This window comes from Varanus komodoensis, unplaced genomic scaffold, assembly GCF_004798865.1.
Source record: "Varanus komodoensis strain SLA01 unplaced genomic scaffold, ASM479886v1 scaffold31, whole genome shotgun sequence".
Classification (NCBI taxonomy): Eukaryota; Metazoa; Chordata; class Lepidosauria; order Squamata; family Varanidae; genus Varanus; species Varanus komodoensis.
The window spans coordinates 4,969,517-4,991,522 of record NW_025335780.1 but is presented as its reverse complement, the minus strand read 5'-3'; the positions used below and the strand labels follow the sequence as shown (position 1 = coordinate 4,991,522).

At 40.4% G+C, this 22,006-nt stretch overlaps 1 protein-coding gene across 2 annotated transcripts in view; it reads left to right on the top strand.

Annotated features, from left to right (window-relative positions):
- Nucleotides 1-21,376, top strand: part of KLHL1 (kelch like family member 1) — a 144,709-nt gene extending 123,333 nt beyond the window's left edge. For both annotated transcript variants that reach the window (XM_044437804.1, XM_044437803.1), the window contains 4 exons: nucleotides 1,890-2,052; nucleotides 16,982-17,194; nucleotides 19,083-19,254; nucleotides 21,246-21,376. In XM_044437804.1, the coding sequence (XP_044293739.1) occupies nucleotides 1,890-2,052; nucleotides 16,982-17,194; nucleotides 19,083-19,254; nucleotides 21,246-21,305 (608 nt within the window). In that variant the 3' untranslated portion in view covers nucleotides 21,306-21,376. The remainder of the gene's footprint in view (nucleotides 1-1,889; nucleotides 2,053-16,981; nucleotides 17,195-19,082; nucleotides 19,255-21,245) is intronic.
- The last annotated feature ends 630 nt before the right edge of the window (nucleotides 21,377-22,006 follow it).

Here is a 22,006-nt window from a genome sequence, read left to right as displayed (position 1 = left end):
AGGTAGGGGTTCGGTACAAGAAAAGGTACTGGGCAACAGCCCACTGGTTTGAAAGACTGATATGCAAAACCATGAAAATAAAGTTTGGATCTCGTTTATGGCCACGTTCTGCTTTATAGTTGATGAAGGGAAAATGGAAGTACTACAACTCCATTTTAATTTACACCAGAGATAAAATTATTATCTCTCCATACAGAGGCAGAGAATGGTTTTATGTCATACATTATTGTGTAGCTTTCTTTCACCAAGTAGAACTCTCCTAGTTTTGGGAAATCGCACTTTCTCAGCAACTTGCGAGAAATGTTCACCACTGAACGCATATTTTTTTGACACACTGGAGTCATGAAAATGTATGTTCTTCCCAGGAGATATACCTCGCTACATCAATACGGTGCTCTACTAGCATGCAAATTTATGTAGCATGATGTATTTAATTGAAAAGCTCTAGTAAGGTGTTAACAATAAAAATAAGGCTATCCTTCCAATAAGCCCCAGATATGCATTAGCTGTGTGTGCGCATGCGTGAATGTGCAACTAAGTGTTGAGTCAGCCTACCATATAGGATATATAAACATAAAGGTTTCCCCTTGACATTAAGCCCAGCCATGCCTGACTCTAGGGGGTGGTGCTCATCTCCGTTTCCTAGCTGTGGGAGCCAGCGTTTGTCCACAGACAGTCTCCGTGGTCATGTGGCCGGCATGACTAAATACCGAGGTGCATGGAACGTTGTTACCTGCCCACCCAAGTGGTACATTTTCATCTACTTGCATTTGCATGCTTCCGAACTGCAAGCTTGGCAGGAGCTGGGACGGAGCAACGGGAACTCACCCCGTGGTGCAGATTTGAACCGGCAACCTTTCGATCAACCAGCCCAGCAGCAGGGCGGTTTAAACCACTGTGCCACCTGCAGTACCTATAGGATATATACGTAGTCCTTAAAGACTGCCCTACATTCATGTTCACCTACTAGGAAAAAATGCAATGTATATAGAATTTTGTTTTGTTGGCCTTAGAACAGAAGTGCTACCAAGTGCTAAGTGGAATGATAGTCTGGCATGTCACTGCAGACTACTTAAAAATAAATTGAGTTCTGGCTATTAAAAGATTTGAACTGAAAAGTTCAATTGAGTAAATTAGGACTTTTAGTCTTCGTTATCTTTGGAAGAGTTTATCTCTCTTGTGTTACTTTTCTGCCTCAAAAAATTCATCTTCAGCTATCTCACAGAATGGGTTGAGAATGCACCCTTGTCATTAACATGACAAAGCCTGGAGTACTTTAAGGTAGGTCGACCGTTCCGAAGTCTGAAAATAAATAATATACAGTATACCAAGTGCTTTAACTGTCTGCCAGTCTAAGGATCAATATGCATAGCGTGTGAGACGTCCCACCTAAAAGATTGGTACTGGGGAAACAGTGCTGGGGAAGGTCGCAGAACTAGCTGAGAATACCCAGGAGCATCTGGTCTCTCCTACTGAAAACAAGAGGTTAACTGGAAGGACTTTGCTCTGCCCAGAAAGACAATTCTCTATTTCTCACTACGACTGGGATAAGGATAAGTAGGACCCAACAGACAGGGATAAACTTTTAGAAAAACCCATCTTCTTCATACATCTCCATAAGAATACTCAAATTGTTGCCAGGCAAAGCTTGGGAGCCACATACCCACCATTCATGTGGAACGGACGGTTCACACAAACAGATCCTCTATGGTCCCACTAGCCTGGCCAGCATTTTTCTGGCTGCCCTGCACACTGTCCCACGAGGCCCCACAGCCATGTGTGAATCCTCTGGGCCCCTCTGACACCGCCAGGCACATTGGCCTACACAGAGCTTAATATGAGTAGCTGGTTGAATTGTTATTTTTTCTTCTGCTTCTTCCCCTTTCCAGGAGTAACTGTACTTGAAGGACCCATTTATGCCGTGGGAGGCCATGATGGCTGGAGCTATCTAAACACAGTGGAACGCTGGGACCCCCAAAGCCAGCAATGGACGTTTGTAGCCAGTATGTCTATTGCCAGAAGCACTGTTGGCGTGGCAGCATTAAATGGCAAGTGAGTAGGGGCAGAACGGTTCAATCATTAGGACTGGCAAACCCCGGCATAAGCATCCCCATCCAGCTTGCACTATCTGAACACCACAAGTATGATCTCCGTTGTTCTCTAAAACGCAACACTCTCGGTGCATTTCTGCAGTGAGCTTAGTTTGAGGGGGTTTATACCAAGAGCAGGGTTAGAGTAGTGGAGATTTTAGTAATTAGTGCACTATTTAAAAAACAGGAAGGGCAAGCTGAAATGTCACCATTTTACAGTTGGAAGAAATGCAGTATTTTCCAGCTGTTTTTTAACTACCATTTTCTGCTTTTGTGTTGCAACGTTTCCTTCACTACTTCCGTCCCTCCAAGTCTAAGCATCAGTGAGTGGAATGTGTCAATGCAGTGTCAATAGTTGTGCATTTTTAAGCTTTTGTTCTGTTCTATTTACAACTCAGCTCCTCCATTACTGTCGTCATACAATCTTAAGGAATTACTGTTGCCTTAAAAGCGAAGCATGGTGTTCCCTAAAGAGAGCAGCAGTAGTGCTTCACCCAAAGACACAAGAGTGGTTATAAAACAGTCTGAGAACGAGTTTGACTGTGAGCCATCTTAATGGTGTACATGGAATATACAGATGCTACAAGCACCTTACGGGATGAGGCTGTGTTGGAAAAGCTACACCAGGAAAAATAATTCCCGGAGCTCTCTGATCAGTGGCCAGTGTGACTGCTCTGTAGTTTTTAAGCTTGACAGATTAAAACCAGGAGTTCTTGTCTTAGGACAATTCTCAGATAATCTCATGAAGTTTTAATTACATCATCAAAACATTGCTATGCGTGTTTGGGCAAGAGTGTGCATGCATGTTGGTTTCATGCAGGTAAGACTCACAGACTGAGTTCATGTGTCATGACCAGCAACCCTGCATGGATACCACAATTTGTGGGTTTTCTACCACAATGTGCCCTACAGAGGGTTAGGTTCCTGGTGGCATGTGCTGTTCTTCCTTCCCTTCCTTCCTCTTGGCCTTCCAGGAGGTATCCCAGGAGACACCACAGGGAGGACATGAGGCCTTTTGCTTTGACAGAGATGTTTGTGGGCTGATTTTGGCTTACTGAAAGATGGTGGAGAAGATGAGGGAGCTGATTACTGTCTGGACAAGATTCTTGGATGAAGGGGCATCATGTGAAAGAATGACACAGCTGTCCCTGCTCTTGCCTCAAAGCATTGCTCAATGAGTGGAGACTAGAACAGTACCCAGGAGGACTGATATGCTGTCACAGGTGTACCTGCAGCACGGACTTTAATCAATGCCACACAGAAGGGCTTAAATGATAGACTGAAGAAACACAGTCCAGGGTTACCATCCATCTTCCTTTATGTGGAAATAAGTCTTATTAAGCAAAGAATACTTGCTCTGAATAAATACCTGCAGGATCAGACTGTCTGGAAAGCATGTCAGATTTTTAGCTGGTGAAACAAATAATTATTGGATAGTTGTGTGGCATAACATATCATTGATACTGAAAACCTGATTTTTCCTTCACAGCCACAAGGTTTTTCCACAAAATATGGGTAGTGTTAGCTTTCTTCAGGAGTTCTGTACTCAAAATTAAACAATGTAGCTACCCAGCTGAGCAGTTGATGAGTTTTTGAGGTGCCACAAGACGTGTGTGTGTGTGTGTGTGTGTGTGTGTGTGTGTGTGTTGGCTAACATGAATAAATAAGCTCAAAGAAGTAACTTCAAAGCATAGTCTATGCATCTTTTTATCATTTATGGTATTTCAGAATATGTGAGGTTCTTCAGTTCTAGCCCCAGACTGGGCTAATCAACAGCTTATGTCTACTTAGCATAAGGAAAAACATATCCTAAGATCTATAACTTACTGAAAAGCATTTGATTTCCTTGTTGCAAGGCCAAAAAGTTTGGCACAACAATGTATATAGCTGCCAAATGTTTGATAATATGTGTTCCAAACAAAGGAATCCATTAGTAATATTTAAACTTTTTAATATGCTCAACCAGCCTTCTCAATAACAGCTGAAGGATATGGCCACATTATAAAGGCCATGGGACCTGCTTCTTCTGTAGTGATATTTTTTCCTGAAGTGTATAAACTGTACAATCTTTTACCAGCAATGTTTGGTAGGCAAGAAAAGGTTTTGGGTTCCACCGCACATACTTCCTGCTCCTTGATGAGGCGCTCGTAAGTTTTGTACCCATTTAGACCAGTCAGCAACTCGAGCATCCAATTCACTAGTTTGTGAATGGGCTGGGCCACAGAAGGAGAAGACTTCTATAAAGCCCCAAAGATTAATGCTTTATAAGGCCGCTAGTACAGGTCCCAGCCTCAGCTTAGCTAGATCTCATAGTCTTCTCAGGTCTTGCCCATGAAGTCGGTGTCCTGGGGCAGCCTGGAGGTAATGGGTGACAGATGGCCGCTGTTTCAATTTTCCACCTGGAGGACAGAAACCCTCCCACTGCTGGCCTAGCGGCAATGACTGGCTGACATTTGGCACACAGAAATAAACACAGGGTTAAAGACAGGAGTCTAATACTATGAAGCCATTCCAAAACCGAGTTGGTGTATTGACTTCCCATATCATTGGGGCACTGCAGTGATGAACGAGGCTCACTGGATCGGGTGTCTGTGTGAACCCACTAATTCTGCTGTATGCAGTTTCAACATTGGTGCACATCGCTGTACCAGCAAACCCCTGGAACAGGGTGGGCACAGCTCAGTCATCCGGATTATTTGTCCTACAACTCCCATGATTCTTTGCCTTGGAATGATTGAAGTTGCAGGCCAAAACATCTGGAGGACCAGTAGTGGTCATTCCTGTTGTAGAGAGAAGGGAAGCAACGCTGGACAATGTGAGGTCGTATACTTAGGACTATATATTTAATTAGGTTTCCTAGTGGTTAGCTGTTTGCTATTAGTGATACATTTATCACACACCCAGCTCGTGTGTTATTAGGCACATAACTTTTGAATGCCATCCTTTATTTTTTAAGTATATCTAAAAATAACACTTCCATTCCTAGGACATTGTGGTTGACCTCATATTGCCCATTCACCCATAAACCATAGTTAACTTTCTAATTGACATTGCTCCACTGCATCAAGTCTCCATGCTGTTGAAATGCTCAAGAATAGCTCAAATAGACAGTTCTGCTTTGACTGCACAACTTTGTTCTTACTCTACAGAATATTTTATAAATTTATTACCATATTTAGCTAGTCAGCTGAAATGTAGATTTACTAAATGATTTGGTAAGTAGAGTTTTAAAAGCTTATATGAATAGTCTGGGTGTTCCTTCTTTCTTTCTTTTGCTTTGTGCATATCTAAGCAACTGAAAATGTGCAGCTTTTATACGCATTGCTTGTAAAACAAAAGTAAATATTTTAATAGACACACATACACAGCCAAAACACAGCTGGGTTTATTTAAGGTCAGTTTTCTTCTTATAGTTTCCTATATTTATACAATGTATTCTTTGTTTATAGAATAAAGCAAGAAATATTAGCATGAAAAGAGAAAATAAATCAATGTCTGGTCTAGTGACCAGTGCAAAAGCCTGAATCCAAACTCAGACCACTGGCTCCAGAGCTATCTAATGCACGTGTTTTCAGGTATAAGTCTCAAATGTTCAGTGGGACTCATTTCCAGCTATGCCTCAATTATTTGTACAGGTCAGCAGCCTTGAATTCTGTCATTTATTATAGATATCAAGATTTGAATGAAGTAATGCTTTCAACATTATTTTTTTCTCCTAAAAATCTAAACTGTATGATTTAGTTGAATTAAGTATACAGAATGTATACCACTTAGCAAAGGTAAAGTAATACCAATCCTATCTTGATATTAATGCAGTCCTTATGGTGTCAGGCAGGCCTATCTTAGGATTGCATCCAATGTCAGTTGTACATATAGTAGACCTATTGAACTGAATGGGAACCTTAAAGCTATATATAACAGGGCAACATGTGGCCCTCATATTGCTTTTGGAGTACAGCTCCCAGAAGCCCCAGCTAGCTTAGCAGAAGATGATGGGAGTAACAGTCTAGCAACATCTGGAGGACCATGAGTTGCTCACAGTATCATAGAAATAGAGACCTTGACTTGGCTCTTAACATAAAATGGTTTTCACCACCCCTACTACATAGTATGTTGAGGAAGACTCTCTAGGAGCCATATGCAGCTTGGTCACTCCGCCATGTCATGCAGGACTCACTGTGATTTAGTCATGCTATTTACTTCAAAGAGAGGCCTTCCTATGCCTTATCATCATGGAGCATTCGTTGGCCTTCTCTTGGCTTCCATGTGGAAAGCTACTCTTTGAAGCTGGGAGTGAGCATGGAAAATAAGCATTGGCTATTCTGAGTGGGGCCATGGGAGGTTGTCCAGCTTGGAGTAAATAACTTGACTCAGGTCCTTAATGGAAGTGACTGTGAGGCCTGGCAACTGGGAACTTATGAGGCAGGCAGAGTGCATTAGCTTCTTCAATAATTTTCTGTTGTACAAAGCATTAATATTAAGGAGTTTGGTGTTCTGAGAGCACTGCAGTTTTACACATAATTTTTGCAGCAGAGCCAATACTGGCCTGAGAGGGACCGTAAAGTCTAAAAAGAAATTAAGGGGATACATTTTATTAGAAGCTCTGCTTATATCGAAGAGATGCATATTATGCGTCTGCTAACTCCTTCTATTACAATGCTTTAAAATGCTTCTAAGATTTACATTAGAATGGACAGTTGTTCCTTTCCACTTTCATATAATGCTGTATGCATGCATTTGGAAGTAAAAGAGCTCACCTTTAACTTCTTTTTATGCAGCATCCTTAGTAGAGCTTCTGGACCATGGTCACCCCCTGAGTGGAGTGTCAGAGGTCATATTTGTGGCACACTGCAGGAGCACCACACTTGCCCAGTAACTGTCCTTCAAATCAACAGAGGACGCCTCTGCCCTTTATTAACCTGAAGATACGCTTTCAAGCTCTTCTTAGTTCCACAGGCTCTCTGCCTTTAGACGAAATCTCATGGGAGGATACTGATCATGCGCACATGCAGCAAACGGCATTTCATCTTTTTAAAACTTTATTGCAGAGCAGAGTCTTCTAAAGCACCTCCAAGGCTTTGAATGCTCAAAGTCTTGACCCATTTTGGGTTAAGATCAGGGTTTGGGTTACGGCTGGGAAAATATCCGTCCCACTGCATGCCTAAGGACCTGGAACTAGCTCAGATGAGGGAGAAAATAGCAGCTGCCAAGAGACACCTGATTCGTGCTGCCTTTGCTGAACCTTTCCAAATACATGGGGCACTGTTAAGGTTAGGTTTTAGCTTCTGGATAGGCTTAAGAAAGTATCAGTCTGTGCCCATTTCTAAGGTCCTGGAACTATCTCAAGTGAGGTAGGAAAAAACGAACTGTCAGGAAAAGCTTGAGTATGATGCTTTGGCTGAAGATTTTCTACTGGGTAGGTGATATACCTTATTGATAGGATTAGTATTGAGGTTCAGGTTAGGGTTACCTTTGGAGTTAGGGAAATACAAGCCCCTGTGTGTGTCTAAAGCTCTGGAACTAGTTCTGGCGAGGCAGAAGAAGCATGGTGTCACAACCCTCACCCCCAAGTGCACTAATTTACACAATAAATGACTGTGTGGAAAACAGGACACAGCTTCTGCTCCCACAGAATTTCATATGCACATCAGAAGACTGCAGGAATATTTATCATGGACAATATTCGCAAAAGAAGTGTGTGTGCGTGTGCATGTGTGTGTATTGCAGAAAATTATTCATAGATTAAATATGCATAATATAGAATCTACAGAATCATAGTCCTTTCTATGAATAACATGTCTCTGTAGCATTTTGCTTTGACTTTTGACCATTTCCATACACTATATAAGGGAGAACAATAGCCATTGCAATGGTTTTACCTAAAACAGCACCATTTGGTCCAGCGGCATTTAAACGAAAGGAAAATCTCCCTTTAAAGTCAGTAGTTACAGCATTGATTCCTCCATTGTGTAACCTCTGGCAGATGCATTAACCTTTAGTAAGGTTCAGCACACGATTCCATTGCATAGCCACTCTGTGAAAGGGTATTTGCTGCTTGAGAAGAAGAGAGCAGAAATTGCTTTTAAGTCTGCACAGACTGGAATGGGGGAACGTTCTTAGCATGAGCTGGCCACGTTGTATTTTTCTGCCAGCCAATCTCAGGGAGCAATACACCTCAAAGAGGTGCGTGTGCTTGCTCTCCAGGTTCCTCTTTGGCTGGGGTTCAATGCACACTGCAAAAGGGGAATGCACCCTAAACTTGTATTCACACAGATGTGCACCACGCTTAGAAAAAAAAGTTTATTCAGAAGGTAATAGAGACCAGCTGCGAGCTTTTAACCGGATGTTGTCCAGGCAGCAAATATTCTAATTGCACCCCAGTCTTACTCTTTGTTCCCTAAGAGGTGAAGATAACCCTGCCTAATGGCCTTACAGATAAGCTAATTGAAGGAGAGGAAGTCTGAAGCTATTACCTGGTGGTCAGTTGTCCCAAGAAGCAGACTTTTGAAACAGGAAGGGTGTAAGCACTCCACATTTGGGCAGAGACTTCAGGTCTGTGTTCAGAACTTCCATTTTCTGAAGCCCCAGGTTCTTATACTCTTTCCTTGGATCTGCTTGTATGGGAATGGACAGATCCCCACTTTATGTATCTCAGTGTCACACTCTTCGCTTGATGGATGTTTAATTTTTCTTGAAGATTTTGTCGGCTAAGTGACCATGTTTTTCTATGGGTAAAAAAGTAAATACTTTGTGTTTGCTGGCTACTATTGATAGTAGTAAACAGTTTTTTTTTGCTTGTGGGGGCCCTTCAAGTAGGAGGAACATTTAAAATATAAGCCCTCACCACCCTCACCTGTGCTGTGAAATAGTTCAATCCAGCCCACTTCATCCTTAGTGTAGGCCAAAGCCCACAATTTGCTGCAAAGTTACGCAATGTTCTGGTCTTGCCCAATCTGGTGGTCTCTTGATATTTCCAGCTTCCTGACCACTGGGCACATGGCTGGATCCAGATTTCAGCTGGTTCAAATGCAGTGGTCTGTGGGCTTACTCACTCCTCTATTCCCATAGCAGTCAATCCACCTGCCTAAAAATACTGCACAGGGTGTTGGGTTGAAGGGGAAATCCCTGAAATTTGGGTGTAGGGACCCTTCATGAGCAAACACCTTCCAGTGAAGAAAAGCAATTGTGGATCCAAGTTGGCCAGTACCAAGTTCAAGGAAGTAACAACACATGAATAAGCATAAGCAAGGCCTCGGCAATTATACAGGTAAAGGTCTCCCCATGACATTAAAGTCTGGTCATGCCTGACTCTAGGGGGCAGTGCTCATCTCCGTTTCCTAGCCGAGGGAGCCAGCGTTTGTCTGCAGACAGTCTCCGTGGTCACATGGCCCGCATGACTAAACACCGACATGCATGGAACGCTGTTACCTGCCCACCAAAGAGGTACCTTTTTATATACTTGCATTTAAATGCTTTTGAACTGCAAGGTTAGCAGGAGCTGGGACAGAGTATGGGAGCTCACCAATCAACCAGTCCAGCTGCTCAGTTGTTTAACCCACTGTTCCACTGCATGCTCAGCAATTATAGGCAGCCTATAAATATATGCAAATTAATTAATTAAATAAATAAATAAGGTGTTTTATTCAAGTGAATTGATCCCACACTTGACATTCAATAAATAGGCAATGCAGGTATGTTTATATTGTTGCTAGACAGACATTATTTTAAGTTATTTTAATGATGAAACTAGTGTTTGCATCTTAAAATATACACTCATCAAGAATTCCTTATGACTATCTATAGGCTCCCAAAGAGTTTTGCTTTTCTTCTTTCAATATTTCACATGGTAAAACTCTTGGTGACATTTGCTTGTAACTGAATCATTGCGAGTCATTCATAATTCAGTGTGTAACCCTGATCTTTAATACCTTTTCTTAGAAATGTGCAGCCCTTAAAAGCTCTGTATGTGAACAGTATAGTCAATGCATCACACAACTGTGTGAATGAACTGATTCTGAGCAGAATAAAAATATGCTAGCTATTGTGTGGGACAGCCTGCACAAGAAGCACATGAGTCACTGAAAGTCTGAATTACTATTTTTAAAAAAAATACTAACAATTATTTCAATTTTAAATTTGGGGGGAATGAAAGGGACAATATTAAGCATGTCCTTTCCTCTTCGCAACAAGTGAGAGCTACTATATATGAACCTGTGAATTATCTTAGGTTGTAATCCTATGCCCACTTACTTGGGAGGAAACCCCAATGAACTCAGTGGGACTAAGCTGGCATGTATCAGATTGTATTTCCATCATTTTCTTAAGAATCCACCAAAATTGAGAGATAGGGTCCTAATGACACTGATCTATTTATGTTTAATCAAGCGGTGATTCCATTGTTTAATTGACTAAAACATCTTTGGTAGATTGAAACCCAAATACAAGTCCTGAAGTGCATTATTGATCTGACCCTTTTTTAAGAAGAGTTGGAAGGAAAAAGCGGACCATTGTGTGTAAATTATTTCATTTCAGTGGCAACTTAAACATAATCAAAGTGTGGACAAAAGCAAAGCAAATGAATAGTGTACATAGGCTATAGACATATGCAATTTTGGGCATTATTATTGTAATTTAAATACCTATCTATATTTAAAACTTTTCTAGACTGTTTCTTACTGTGGTCTTGAGATGGTTTTAAACAGAAGTGCACTGTATTCCATTGTAATGAGGAAGACTGTGATGAGGTAAATTTTGTAACTCCTCTGTCTGCTGTCCAGGTGTTCACCGTTTATGAGCAACATTGAGCATTCTGTTCTCCCTTCTCAGACTTTAATCAGACTTGTATTAGAGAGCCTTTCATTTTGCAATCAGTTGCAGGTCTCTGCTAAAGCTAAAGGCCAGATTATCTGGGTGCTGGTATTGCAATGGAGATGCCCACTCCACTTAGTAAAGCTATTGATTAATAATAGTTCCCAAGTGCCTAAACAATAGGAATTGTGTAGAATCTTATCTCAAAGCATGGGATGAGTGATTAAAGCCCAAATTAAGAAAACCCAGGGGCATCCTTGGCCAGTTATTTGCAATGGGTGGAGAACAATTGTGAACTGAGGGGACCAGGCCTTGCATCCATAAATAGAGTACCCAAGAGCACATGGTCACCACACCTTCATACACCTTCAGCAAGAGGACAGACCTACAGCCCTTCCACTAGAGGACTGTCCTGTGAATTAGGGCACTTTATTTCAAAGTTCTGTGCAATATTCTTAAAACTATATTTTCAGATGTTCCAAATAGAAAACTTTATCATCAATGTCTCCTGAATGCACAAAGTTGATTAGTGCTGCATCTAAAATGATTGATCTGCCAAAGTATAATATCACTGATATCCAGTAGTAGTTGCAAAATAATCCTATGAGTTCATTTGTGATCTCTTGTAAAATAAGAGAGAGAAGGGGGGAGGGAGAGGGAGAGAGAGAGAAGACATAAGTTTGCTTGCAAAAACAAACACAAATAATGCACCAATGACCATGATGTAAGGAAACAAGCTGCTGTGACAGGTGTCTTGACAAGTAACTCTCAACCTATTAGTAGAAGGAGTTCCTCTCAATTTTTGTCAATGTATTTCAGTAGTTTGCACTGTTGCTGTGCTTACAGCTCACAGATTAGAACAACCCATCATGTAATGTGAATGCCAAATGAACCTCAGGAGAAAAGGAGACAATTCGACTGTTCTGTGTCCTGCATGCATCTAGATTTTGTGTATTTTCTTTCTATCGCATCCTTCCTCTGGATGTAAATATACTTACCTGTGAGCATGTCCCATTGAACATAGTAGGACATCCAAATATATTCACCAATCCAGAAACCCCATATGTATAGTGAAGTAGGAACTGATTTTGTGTCTGCTAGCACAAGGTCAACTTAAAGCAGATTTACATAACTTGTGTTCCATCCAACTGAATACAATCTTTGGCAGAAAGTGTAATATTTAACATGAACCTGCCAGCCATATATGGGAAAGAAGAATGGACGGCAACATTGCATGGGTTATACCCTTACGGCATGGTGTCTATTTTGAGGCTACAATCTCTATGATTTAGTTGCTCATTCTTCTTGCATTTACCCCATCCATAGCCAGTCAGTACAATAATTATTTTAACCCAGCCATTTGCTGGTGTTAACTTATAAATCAATAACCTGAATATTAACTTACCAGTTTCTTAAGCAGTTTTCTTGCACAATTGGAACCAAATGCGAATGCAGATAAATTGTTCTGACCCAATGGCATGCTTATAAGAAAATACTATTTTATGAGAGACATGCCTCAAAGGCATTCCAGACTCCCTTGGCAATTACGGTATGAGGCTAATGTAAATATCTCAAAATGTCATGCAGTCAAATGATGCAGGACTAGTAATGTAATACAGCTTCATTAACAATGAAACCTTAAGTGTATATTTAACTAGCTCAGAATTCATGAAGCGTTGAGGATAATAAAAGCTTCCAAGTAAATAATTCCTTCACTGCCACACTCTTTTTCATCCCAAAATGCTCAGTGCTTGCACTTTAAAAAGGCCCAGGTTTCTAGGCATTTTGTTATTCTCTAGGCAATGCACAATGGACAACCAGCTGTGAAAGAATTCTTAGAAGAAATGAATTCAGTGTGTCAACACTGTTCGATTGCAATCAGAATAATTTTCTCATGTGCACTTATATGTGGTAGAACCAATTATGCTTTATTTGCCCTACAGCAACTTTCCAAATGGATTTTGAATTTTAGTTATTGAGATTTTTTTTCTACTGCAATACTAAGTAGAACTAAAGTTTATTTTTTTCAGCCAGTTATCTATGTATTTAGCTACCTAGCAGCTATGTAAGCCTCTGGCATTCTCTAAAAATATGTCACATGGTGATATAACTGAAAACTAATGTCTCAATAATAATTTGAGTACTGGTGTACTGTATGTAGATTACAGTGCTATCCTATACAGTACAGTCTTATAAATACTCAGAAGCAAACCCCATTGAGTTCATTGAGGCTTACCTTGTGGCTAGAGGGTTTCAGCCTCAGCCGTGAACAAAGGAATAGGTAGTTTGCATTTTCCTTCTCCATTAGTGGCCTAATGGAATCGGTTCCTGCTTGGTCCCTCCTATTGGAATCTATTAATCATTCCTCTTATTGATGAATGCAGTCCCTGAGCACCAATTTTCACAGAATGAAATGGGACTATTCATGTGCAAGGATTTATTTATTTTTAAAATCTCTTTTTGAGCTTACGGAAGATATGGCTTAGATGCATAACATTTTCAGTTTATGAATTATTTGCAAACAGATTGTCACAGGTGTCCTTGAAAATATTTGCTTTCATGCTCTGTTATTGGCAACCTAACAACTGGCTTGTGTGAGCATCTTAGCAGAATGCATGGAAGCCACAAGAGTGATTGCATAGGCAAAGCCATGCACACAGTTTCAAGTAGCAAAGTCTAGTGCCTGGGTCTCTAGCCAGGGTTGTGAGTCTTGAGAAGAAGGTCTGCTCTCTGCTTTTGCATGGACTTTAGTAGGTGTCATAAGTACAGGTTAGGGGACAAGTGGCTGGAGAGCAGCACTTGTGAAAGGGACCTCGGGGTACTGGTTGACTGCAGGCTAATTGTGAGTCAGCAGTGTGATGCAACGGTCAAGAGGGTGAACATTACCCTAGGTTGCACAGCTGGAAGTGTGGCTACTGGATCAAAAGAGGTATAACTACCACTCCATATGACTCTGGTGCACTCCCAACTGGAGTATTGTGTTCAGTCCTGGGCTCCACATTACAGGAAGGATATAGCCTGGTTAGAATCGGTGCAGTGTAGGGCCACAAGCAGGACCAGATTGCAGAGAAAGCCATATGAGGTGGGACTGGAGGGGACTGGGTATTTTCAGCCTGCAGAAGAGGAGACTGCAAGGGGATCTATTGGCAGCATACAGGTATGTGAGGGGGTGTCACACGGAATTGGGTAGAGACCTGTTTTCCCCTGCAGAGGAAGGCAGGAGCGCTTCAATGGAGCAAAGTTCAGGGAATCAAGGTTGAATTTGGATGCCAGGAAGCGCTTCCTGACAGTTAGGACCCCGAGGGTATGGAATGGGCTTCCACGGGAGGTGGTTGAAGCCCCATCAGTGAGGGTGCTCAAGGACAAGCTGGACATGCACATGGTAGGCATGTCATGAGCGGAGTCGGCTGGAGATGGGGGTCAGACTAGATGGGCTGGGAGGCCCTCGCTCTGTTGTGTGTTATTATGAGTGGGTGTTCCCGCATATCCTGTACTAGCAAAGACTGTGTTCTTCAGATGCTTTGCAGCCATTGGGTTCACTGGAAAAGAGTCCAGTGAGCTAGTGGTTTGGTGACAGTTTAGGGGTTTACCAGACCAACAAAATATAAAGTGAATTCCATTTTGAAGGGAAAGATTTGTGACCTTAGAGATCAGTGAATAAAACTGTAATCTACTGTCAGTTGCCAGTAAGGGCATGCATGGAGGGCTGCAGCGAAGTTCTATCACTCCCTCAGATATACCAGTCAGGGTACTTATGACTAAGATGGCTTGAATTACTTTGTAATTCAGTGGCACTTTCTAAATCCCTAGCAATGTGTAAGGTTTTTATTTTTCCTGTTTTCCTGGAAACTACACATTAAACTAGTTTTCAAAGACTGTCATCTTATTTATTCTGTATTTTCAACAGCTCAAATCATCAAACATTTACATCTTTAAGATGCATACCATATGATGCTTGAAATGCATACATGCACATACACATGTAACTATTTATACATGTAGTGTGTGAAAAGAGTTTGGGTAAAACCCAGTGGAATACCTTCTTTTGGTGTTTGCGGATTTCTCCCCATGCTTGACCCAGTCTTGGAAAGCAAACCAAGCCAAGAGAAGTCTGCACAGGCTGCACAATCAGTAACCTTCATTTGCATCGTGAGCAGCAGCATCAACAAAGACAGCTGCCTGTGATGTGAAAGAGGGTCAGTGCTTGCACAGCATTCACACGGGGCTCCATTCCTGGTGAACACTGGACCTGCTCACCAGGAACTTGGACGCAGGACTGCAGTGAAGTGGACCAAAGTCCAGGGAGCGAAGCCCAGGGAGTCTGATGGATTCGCACCCCCAAAACAGCCTCCTCACCCATCCCTAATGTACATGCAAGACACACATGCACGCAACAGCTCCCTCTTAAATGTACATGCGGTGACAAATTGACTTTGCTCCCCTGATTATATGCTTTTCATGGAGCCACTGCCATAGTCTCAGAGCTTTTTCAGCCATGATAGCTGTGATCTTTGGTAGCTAGATATGCAGAGAATTGAATCGGGGAGTTTTCATGTCACAGAAAAAGGATATTTCCCTGTAGCTGTCCATGGTGCTGAGCACTCAAGGTCGGTGCTGGATTCCAGGTGAACCCCAATGCTTTGCTGTCCGATAGCTCTGGATATGCAGGCAGAGGTGAGAAGGTTGTTCTGTTGGTTGCTCTTTTTATAAGAGCTTAACAAAATTGGGAAAAATTTCTCCTTAAGTGGTATGCCAAGGACTCAAAATTGAAAAAAAATTAAATGTAGGAGCAAGCTAAACTGACAGATTAGTTCAATCTGGGGCATGGAAAAAAAAAAGACCTTTCTCCCTGTTCTCTCTCTTGATTTGTGGCATATATCTTATCCCGGTAGGATAGTGTAAGCCAATATTTCTCAATAGGTCTCGGCCTGCTTTTAGGCAGGCCTCACTTTAGCCCTCCAGCAGGAGTAGGGAACTGAAAAATTGGCAGTGCAGAGGGAGAGCTTGCAAGTGAAACATGAGGGGGAAATGAAATGATACGAGAGGAATAAGAATACTTTGAGGAGCATGCAGGAGAAAAACAATATGAAATTTTAAAAGTCCTCCACTGAGAGCCCTGGATCAAACAAACCCTGCCTGGAAGGGGGAGCCCTAGTTGTGATGCCCCCATTTAGTCATTTCCAAAAAGGGTTATGCATTAAAATGATATCAGTCATTGCCAACGGATCATGACTCGCTCTGCCTCTGCCTGCCACTATTTCCAGACAGCCTCTCCATGCACTGCCATTTTGAGACTGGACTTCTTCAGCTCTCTCACGGAAGCCCTTACAGGTAGAAAGTTTAGGAGCCCCTGCTATTAAGGAACTCAAGATAAGGATGGTTTTGGGTAGGGGAAAAGATAAAAGGACCCATCTCTTTCCAGAAGCTTTCCTCACTGTGCTATACTGTTAAAGGTTTCAGACTTACAGCTTTGTATCAGAGCAAAGGATTCCAGCTTTTTCCTTTCATTCCTCTCAAAACCTCAGTGGATGACAGGGAACGTAGTGTTTTAATCACATGGCATACATAACCTTCCCCCAAGAATAGTTCAAGTTGTCATGAACTTGAGCAAGGCACTGCTCCACACACATTTGACTCCCCCTCAAATGACAGTCTTTAACTATTTGTGGTTCAGCTGCTCTTGACAAGCTGTAGGCTCAGATGGGTCAGGATAAGTTTCCAAGAACAGCCGCTCCTCAGAGTCTTCCTTCAAATAATAATAATTTTAAAATGTAATGCATATATTGATAGACTTCTGAATACCCAGGAAAGATGCAAAAACTATCTTATTTTAGGTTTTACTTCCAAATACACAGGCACAAGTATTAGCAAGAATGAAGATAATATTGCATGAGAATGGTGCACACTCATGGCTTTCAACTCCCATGGGGAATAAATATTTTAGAGCACTTTCATTACATTGTAGATGGACATGGGAAGGCACTTAAAGTTCCAACGTTCACAATTTTTGTTTCTCATCTTTTGCACTATGCTTAATAATTGTATCCTGTTTTTTTTTGTTTGTTTTTTGTTTATTTGTTTAGGTTATACTCAGTGGGAGGGCGAGATGGAAGTTCTTGCTTGAGTTCCATGGAGTATTATGATCCCCACACAAACAAATGGAACATGTGTGCACCAATGTGTAAGAGGAGAGGAGGTGTTGGGGTGGCCACATGTGATGGTTTTCTCTATGCTGTCGGAGGCCATGATGCCCCTGCTTCTAACCATTGCTCCAGACTTCTGGATTATGTTGAAAGGTATCCTTCCAGTATGTGTTTATATGTGACATTTCTGAATGCAAACAATACAGCCTGTGTATTTTAGATATTCTTAAGTCTAAAACAACTTAATTTTTTGGTTATCTATTTCTGGATATATAATTGTGGAATTTATTTCTGGAAAAAATGACAATGGGCATAGGTTTATCCCATCCCTTCCCTTTCCTTTTCTTCCCTAAAATTGCCTTTTTGAATCATCTTTCTTTGTTTGCTAACTTGCCCTTCAAAAATGGAAGCCCATTTTGAAGACTTGTTCTTCAACTTAGATAATCAATGTATATTACAAATCGTTAAATTACATGACCTTAAATTAAAGGGAGACACTGGCTTCAAGATCATTGCAGATCCAGGCTTGCTGAACATTTTACAATCAGTATTAGAAAGTGTGTTTTATTTTCATGTGTCCTAGGGCAGTAAACTTTAATAGAGTGTTGGATTCAGAATTGTCTTTTCCAACTGCATCAGTCAAGGTGAATGCCTGCAAAACCAGGAAAAATGAAAATGCAGTCTAACAACATAGAAGTGGCATGCTTTTTTGTTTCGTTTTGATTTTTTAAAATAAACAAGTAACAAGGGACTAATAGAATACTTAAAGCTCCCCAAAATGCAGTGTGGAAGAAATGGGTGTTGAAATGTTGCCTTCATTTTGTGGCATTATTTTTTCAGCTAAAAATGACTGCACACTTCATCTTTGTAATAACCTGATGTGCCCCAGGGTGAAACAGGAGATACTATAAAGTTCCTGAATACAAAAAGAAATCAATTTGGAGCTGCTGAGCTGAAGGCAAGGAGAAAGGCTTTTGAGCTTTTCATTTCTTAAAAGCCCTCATAATCCTTGCCATCATAGACAGTGAAGTAGTTGCTATAAAAGTCTAGCAAAAGGACATCTCATTAATATTAATTCATAACTGGAAAATATCGACAGTCCTATTATAATGCACACTTTTTTTTAGTCACACTTTTTTTGTCTTTCCAGATACATGTTTTTTTTTTAAATGAAAGGGAAATAACCCCTGCTTTAGTTAGTTTCACATAGCACAGTAACATCCAAATAAAATCATGATATATACTGTATTTGAACCAAAGGGTAACTAAAAGAAAATGTTTCTGATAATTAGCATTGAATGTAGAATGCTTGGGTATATTTGCATATATTTAAGATCTTTAACTGGTTATGGAGATGTGAAATGCACGTTTGCAATCCATATTGCATGATATTTGTCATACTTAAGATGTATCACTCAGAACCAGTTCTTATTGAATAGAAATCTTCTCAAAACCTACTGCAAAAAACATATGTATGTGTGGCTAATTTGGAGCAAAGCAAACATCCATGTGCCGTATTCCATTACCAAACTGATTTTGAGACGAGGATACATTGGTGAAAATTTTCTCATCATCAGTATTTAACCATACTGATACCCCAGAATGTAGATTGCTTTTCAAAAGGATTAGATAAATGTATAGATGATTGGTCTATCATAACTAAATGGAATCTTCATGCATAGATGCAGTAATCCACCTAAGACCAGATGTTGAGATCAAATAAGATGATATGGTCTTCATGCCATGCTTATCAGCTTTCAGTGGAGTCTAATCTGAGCTTGCTGGGGAAAACTGGGAAGCAAGAACAGTTTTGGTATCTATCTCATACCAATTAGCAACAGATCTATCTTTGGATGAATGAGAGGAACTGTCTAAAGTTATTGAAATTGCAGTAGTGAGGAAGATACTTGGGCATGACTTTTTGTCCCTGTTGCGAAAGAGGCTGGGAGGGTGTTCACACCAACACTTCTGTTTAATGGATTCATGTAGCATGATTATTAAAACAGTTCTGAAGACATGTGCCTTTTCTTATGTTGTGCAGGTATGACCCAAAAACAGATACTTGGACAATGGTAGCTCCACTGAGCATGCCTCGTGATGCTGTTGGTGTCTGTATCCTTGGTGATAAATTATATGCTGTAGGCGGATATGATGGCCAAACATACTTAAACACCATGGAGTCATATGACCCTCAAACTAATGAATGGACACAGGTAGAGTTTGTTTTATGCCTTGCTTGCATGTCGTTATGTTTTTTCACTATGAACTTGGGTCTGCTGAGTAGTCAAGATCTTCACAGCTACGCAATTATAATTCTACGACTACTGAAAGAGTTTATCCAAAGACCTTCAATGTTGTTTCCTAGGAAACCAAGAAAAAGTTCTATGAAATGGTGGCAGTTACTTGTTAACACGATTCTTATTTGTCTGATCTCTTATCAAAATACTTTCTTTGCTTCTAAATTGGACAATAGCTCAACTTTTATCATGTTCCAGGATTTGTTAAAAGAGCTTCTGCTGTTTATAGCAGCGAAGGTCTTTTTTGCCTAGTTTTGTTGGCAAACGTGATTAAGCTACATTGTGTGTGTGTGTGTGTGTGTGTGTGCACATGCACATATTGTTGCACTTAAATATGCAAGTAAGAGAGATTAATGTTGATCCATTAATTTATTTTATCAATTAAGTTTAGTGCATGTTATTACTGATTTGAAAACTGCTTGTGAGTATATTGCTCCGATTGTATTTTAGTTTTATACCCTGATCTGAGCCATGTTTACTTAGAAGGAAGCCCCAAATTAGGCAAAAGGGAACTGAAAACAAATGAAGAATAAGAGAGGCAGGGGTCTGGAGGAGTAGGAAAGCTGAGCCAGCAAGCAAGGGAAGGAAATTTCAAGGGAAAATTAAGAATATCAGATCTGGAATAGCAGATGCTGAAGAAAAAGGCAGGTGGAGCAAGCCTTTGGAGCAAGTCAGATCTAAATTATCAAAGTGAGAGAAATTAGTAAAAGTTGAAAGAAATCAGCACCTCATCTAATAAGCTAATACACTAACATAAAGCTTTGCTGTTTCCCTCGTGCTTATACTGAAAGGAATACAACTTAGTAATTATTAAAAGGAATAAGCTATATAACAAATTGAATTTCTTTAATGGAAAAACATGATAAGCATTACTTTAAAAAAAAACCAGTGAGAAGTATATAGCAGTATCCCCAAGTTGCACAGAATAAGTATTACCCTCATAGAGGACTGACTTTCAGAAATACTTCCATTTCAAAATGAACATGGACAGCAGGCATGCCTAATATATTGCTCGTGACTGGAACCACAGAAGATCTGGAAATGATGTCTTATAATCCAAAGCACTACTTCAGTACTTCAAGACTTTGTGAATGCTCAGAAGAATTTTTTTCTTTGAACAACCATTTTTGAAGCTCCCCTAAGTTTCAAAAGAAGCTTGGCCTGTGACATTTGCTGCAAAAGGGAGAGAACAGAAAGCCAGTGCCTCTTTGGATAGGGTGTTCTGTTTTTGTATCGCTTTGTCTTACTTCACTTCGCTTCGTTTCACCTTCGATTCTATTCTATCTTGGGTGGGGGACTTGAGAGAAGGCTGCAGAGACTTCCCCCGTGTTCTGGAGCTACACAGAAGTCCTCTCCATCACAGATGATTTTATGTAGATCATCATTTGTGCAAATTGGTTTGTTCAGGAGCCCTGTGTGTACTGCACTTTGTTCCATTGAGCACCATTTTTATTTCTATATTTTATCTTCCTTGTTTCTATGTTCTCTCAGATGGTTATGCTATGTTTGACTTGTATTGCTGTTAGCTTTTAGCAGCATCTGGTGGAAAGTCAAGATACAAAAAAGCAAGTAAGTAAAGAATTGAATTGAATTTATAGGCAAACCCTAGGATGTAGTACCAAAATTTGAATTTTATTGAAAGCCTGATAGGGATTGTGGACCAGAAGAAACAGACCAAGTAACTAATTGTGGATTAGCTATCTTCTCTAATCCACAATTAGTGGATTAGCTATCTTCTCTTCCATCCAGAATCATGAGGACACAAACGTATAGCAATATCTATTTTCCATACTAATGAATTATTTGTTCCCTTAGACGTAGACTTTCCAGAATTTTATAGTTTAAGAGTAATGCTTTTTCACTCCTGAATATAGAACCTGAATATAATATCTGTTCCTTCTTTGCAGATGGCTTCTCTAAACATTGGAAGAGCAGGGGCCTGTGTTGTAGTGATAAAGCAACCATGACTCTGTTTGCATTGGATTTTATTGACTTCTAGGTGGATTTTTCTGTCAGAGAAACAAGAGAGAAAACTTTGTTGAGCATAAGGATCGATAGATACACTCAACACTCTGTTGCTCACAAACTTGAAGAAGTTTAAAAATAGAAAGGAAAAAAAGAAGATTTGATGCCTTTTCTCATCAATGGTAGAATAAGAAAAGAAATCCATCTGTTGTAGGACCTAATGTATGAACACGGAGAGAGGACATTCAGGTCCTGATTTACAGGCTGTGAAATGCAGCTTTGGCAAACTAAAAGTCCAAAATCAACTCTTTGTGAAATGCAGAACAGTCTAAAGAATGGTTTTCATAGCACTAGACATTTTAACTCTGGAACCATCATAGCACACTAAGTCACTTTTTGAACCATAGTTTTATTAAAAGAAAATGTAGGTAATGGATTATTTTCATTCTTTCTCTCTCAAGGCCTTATCTTCTAATAGTTTACATGCATTGTCATTTACACAGAAGACAGACAAGAGACAATCTCAGTTTCCTCCTAAAATAGCAAAGGAAGGTTTAGCTCTTTGTCCTCATCAGAATAGATTCAACATTAATAACACAATGTTTGTCTCTTGGATATCCCTCTACAAGGATGCACCATTTCAGAAGGCGCTGATGTTGTATCCTAAGTATTTGCAGAGATCTCAATGCAGAGGGAAGAATGA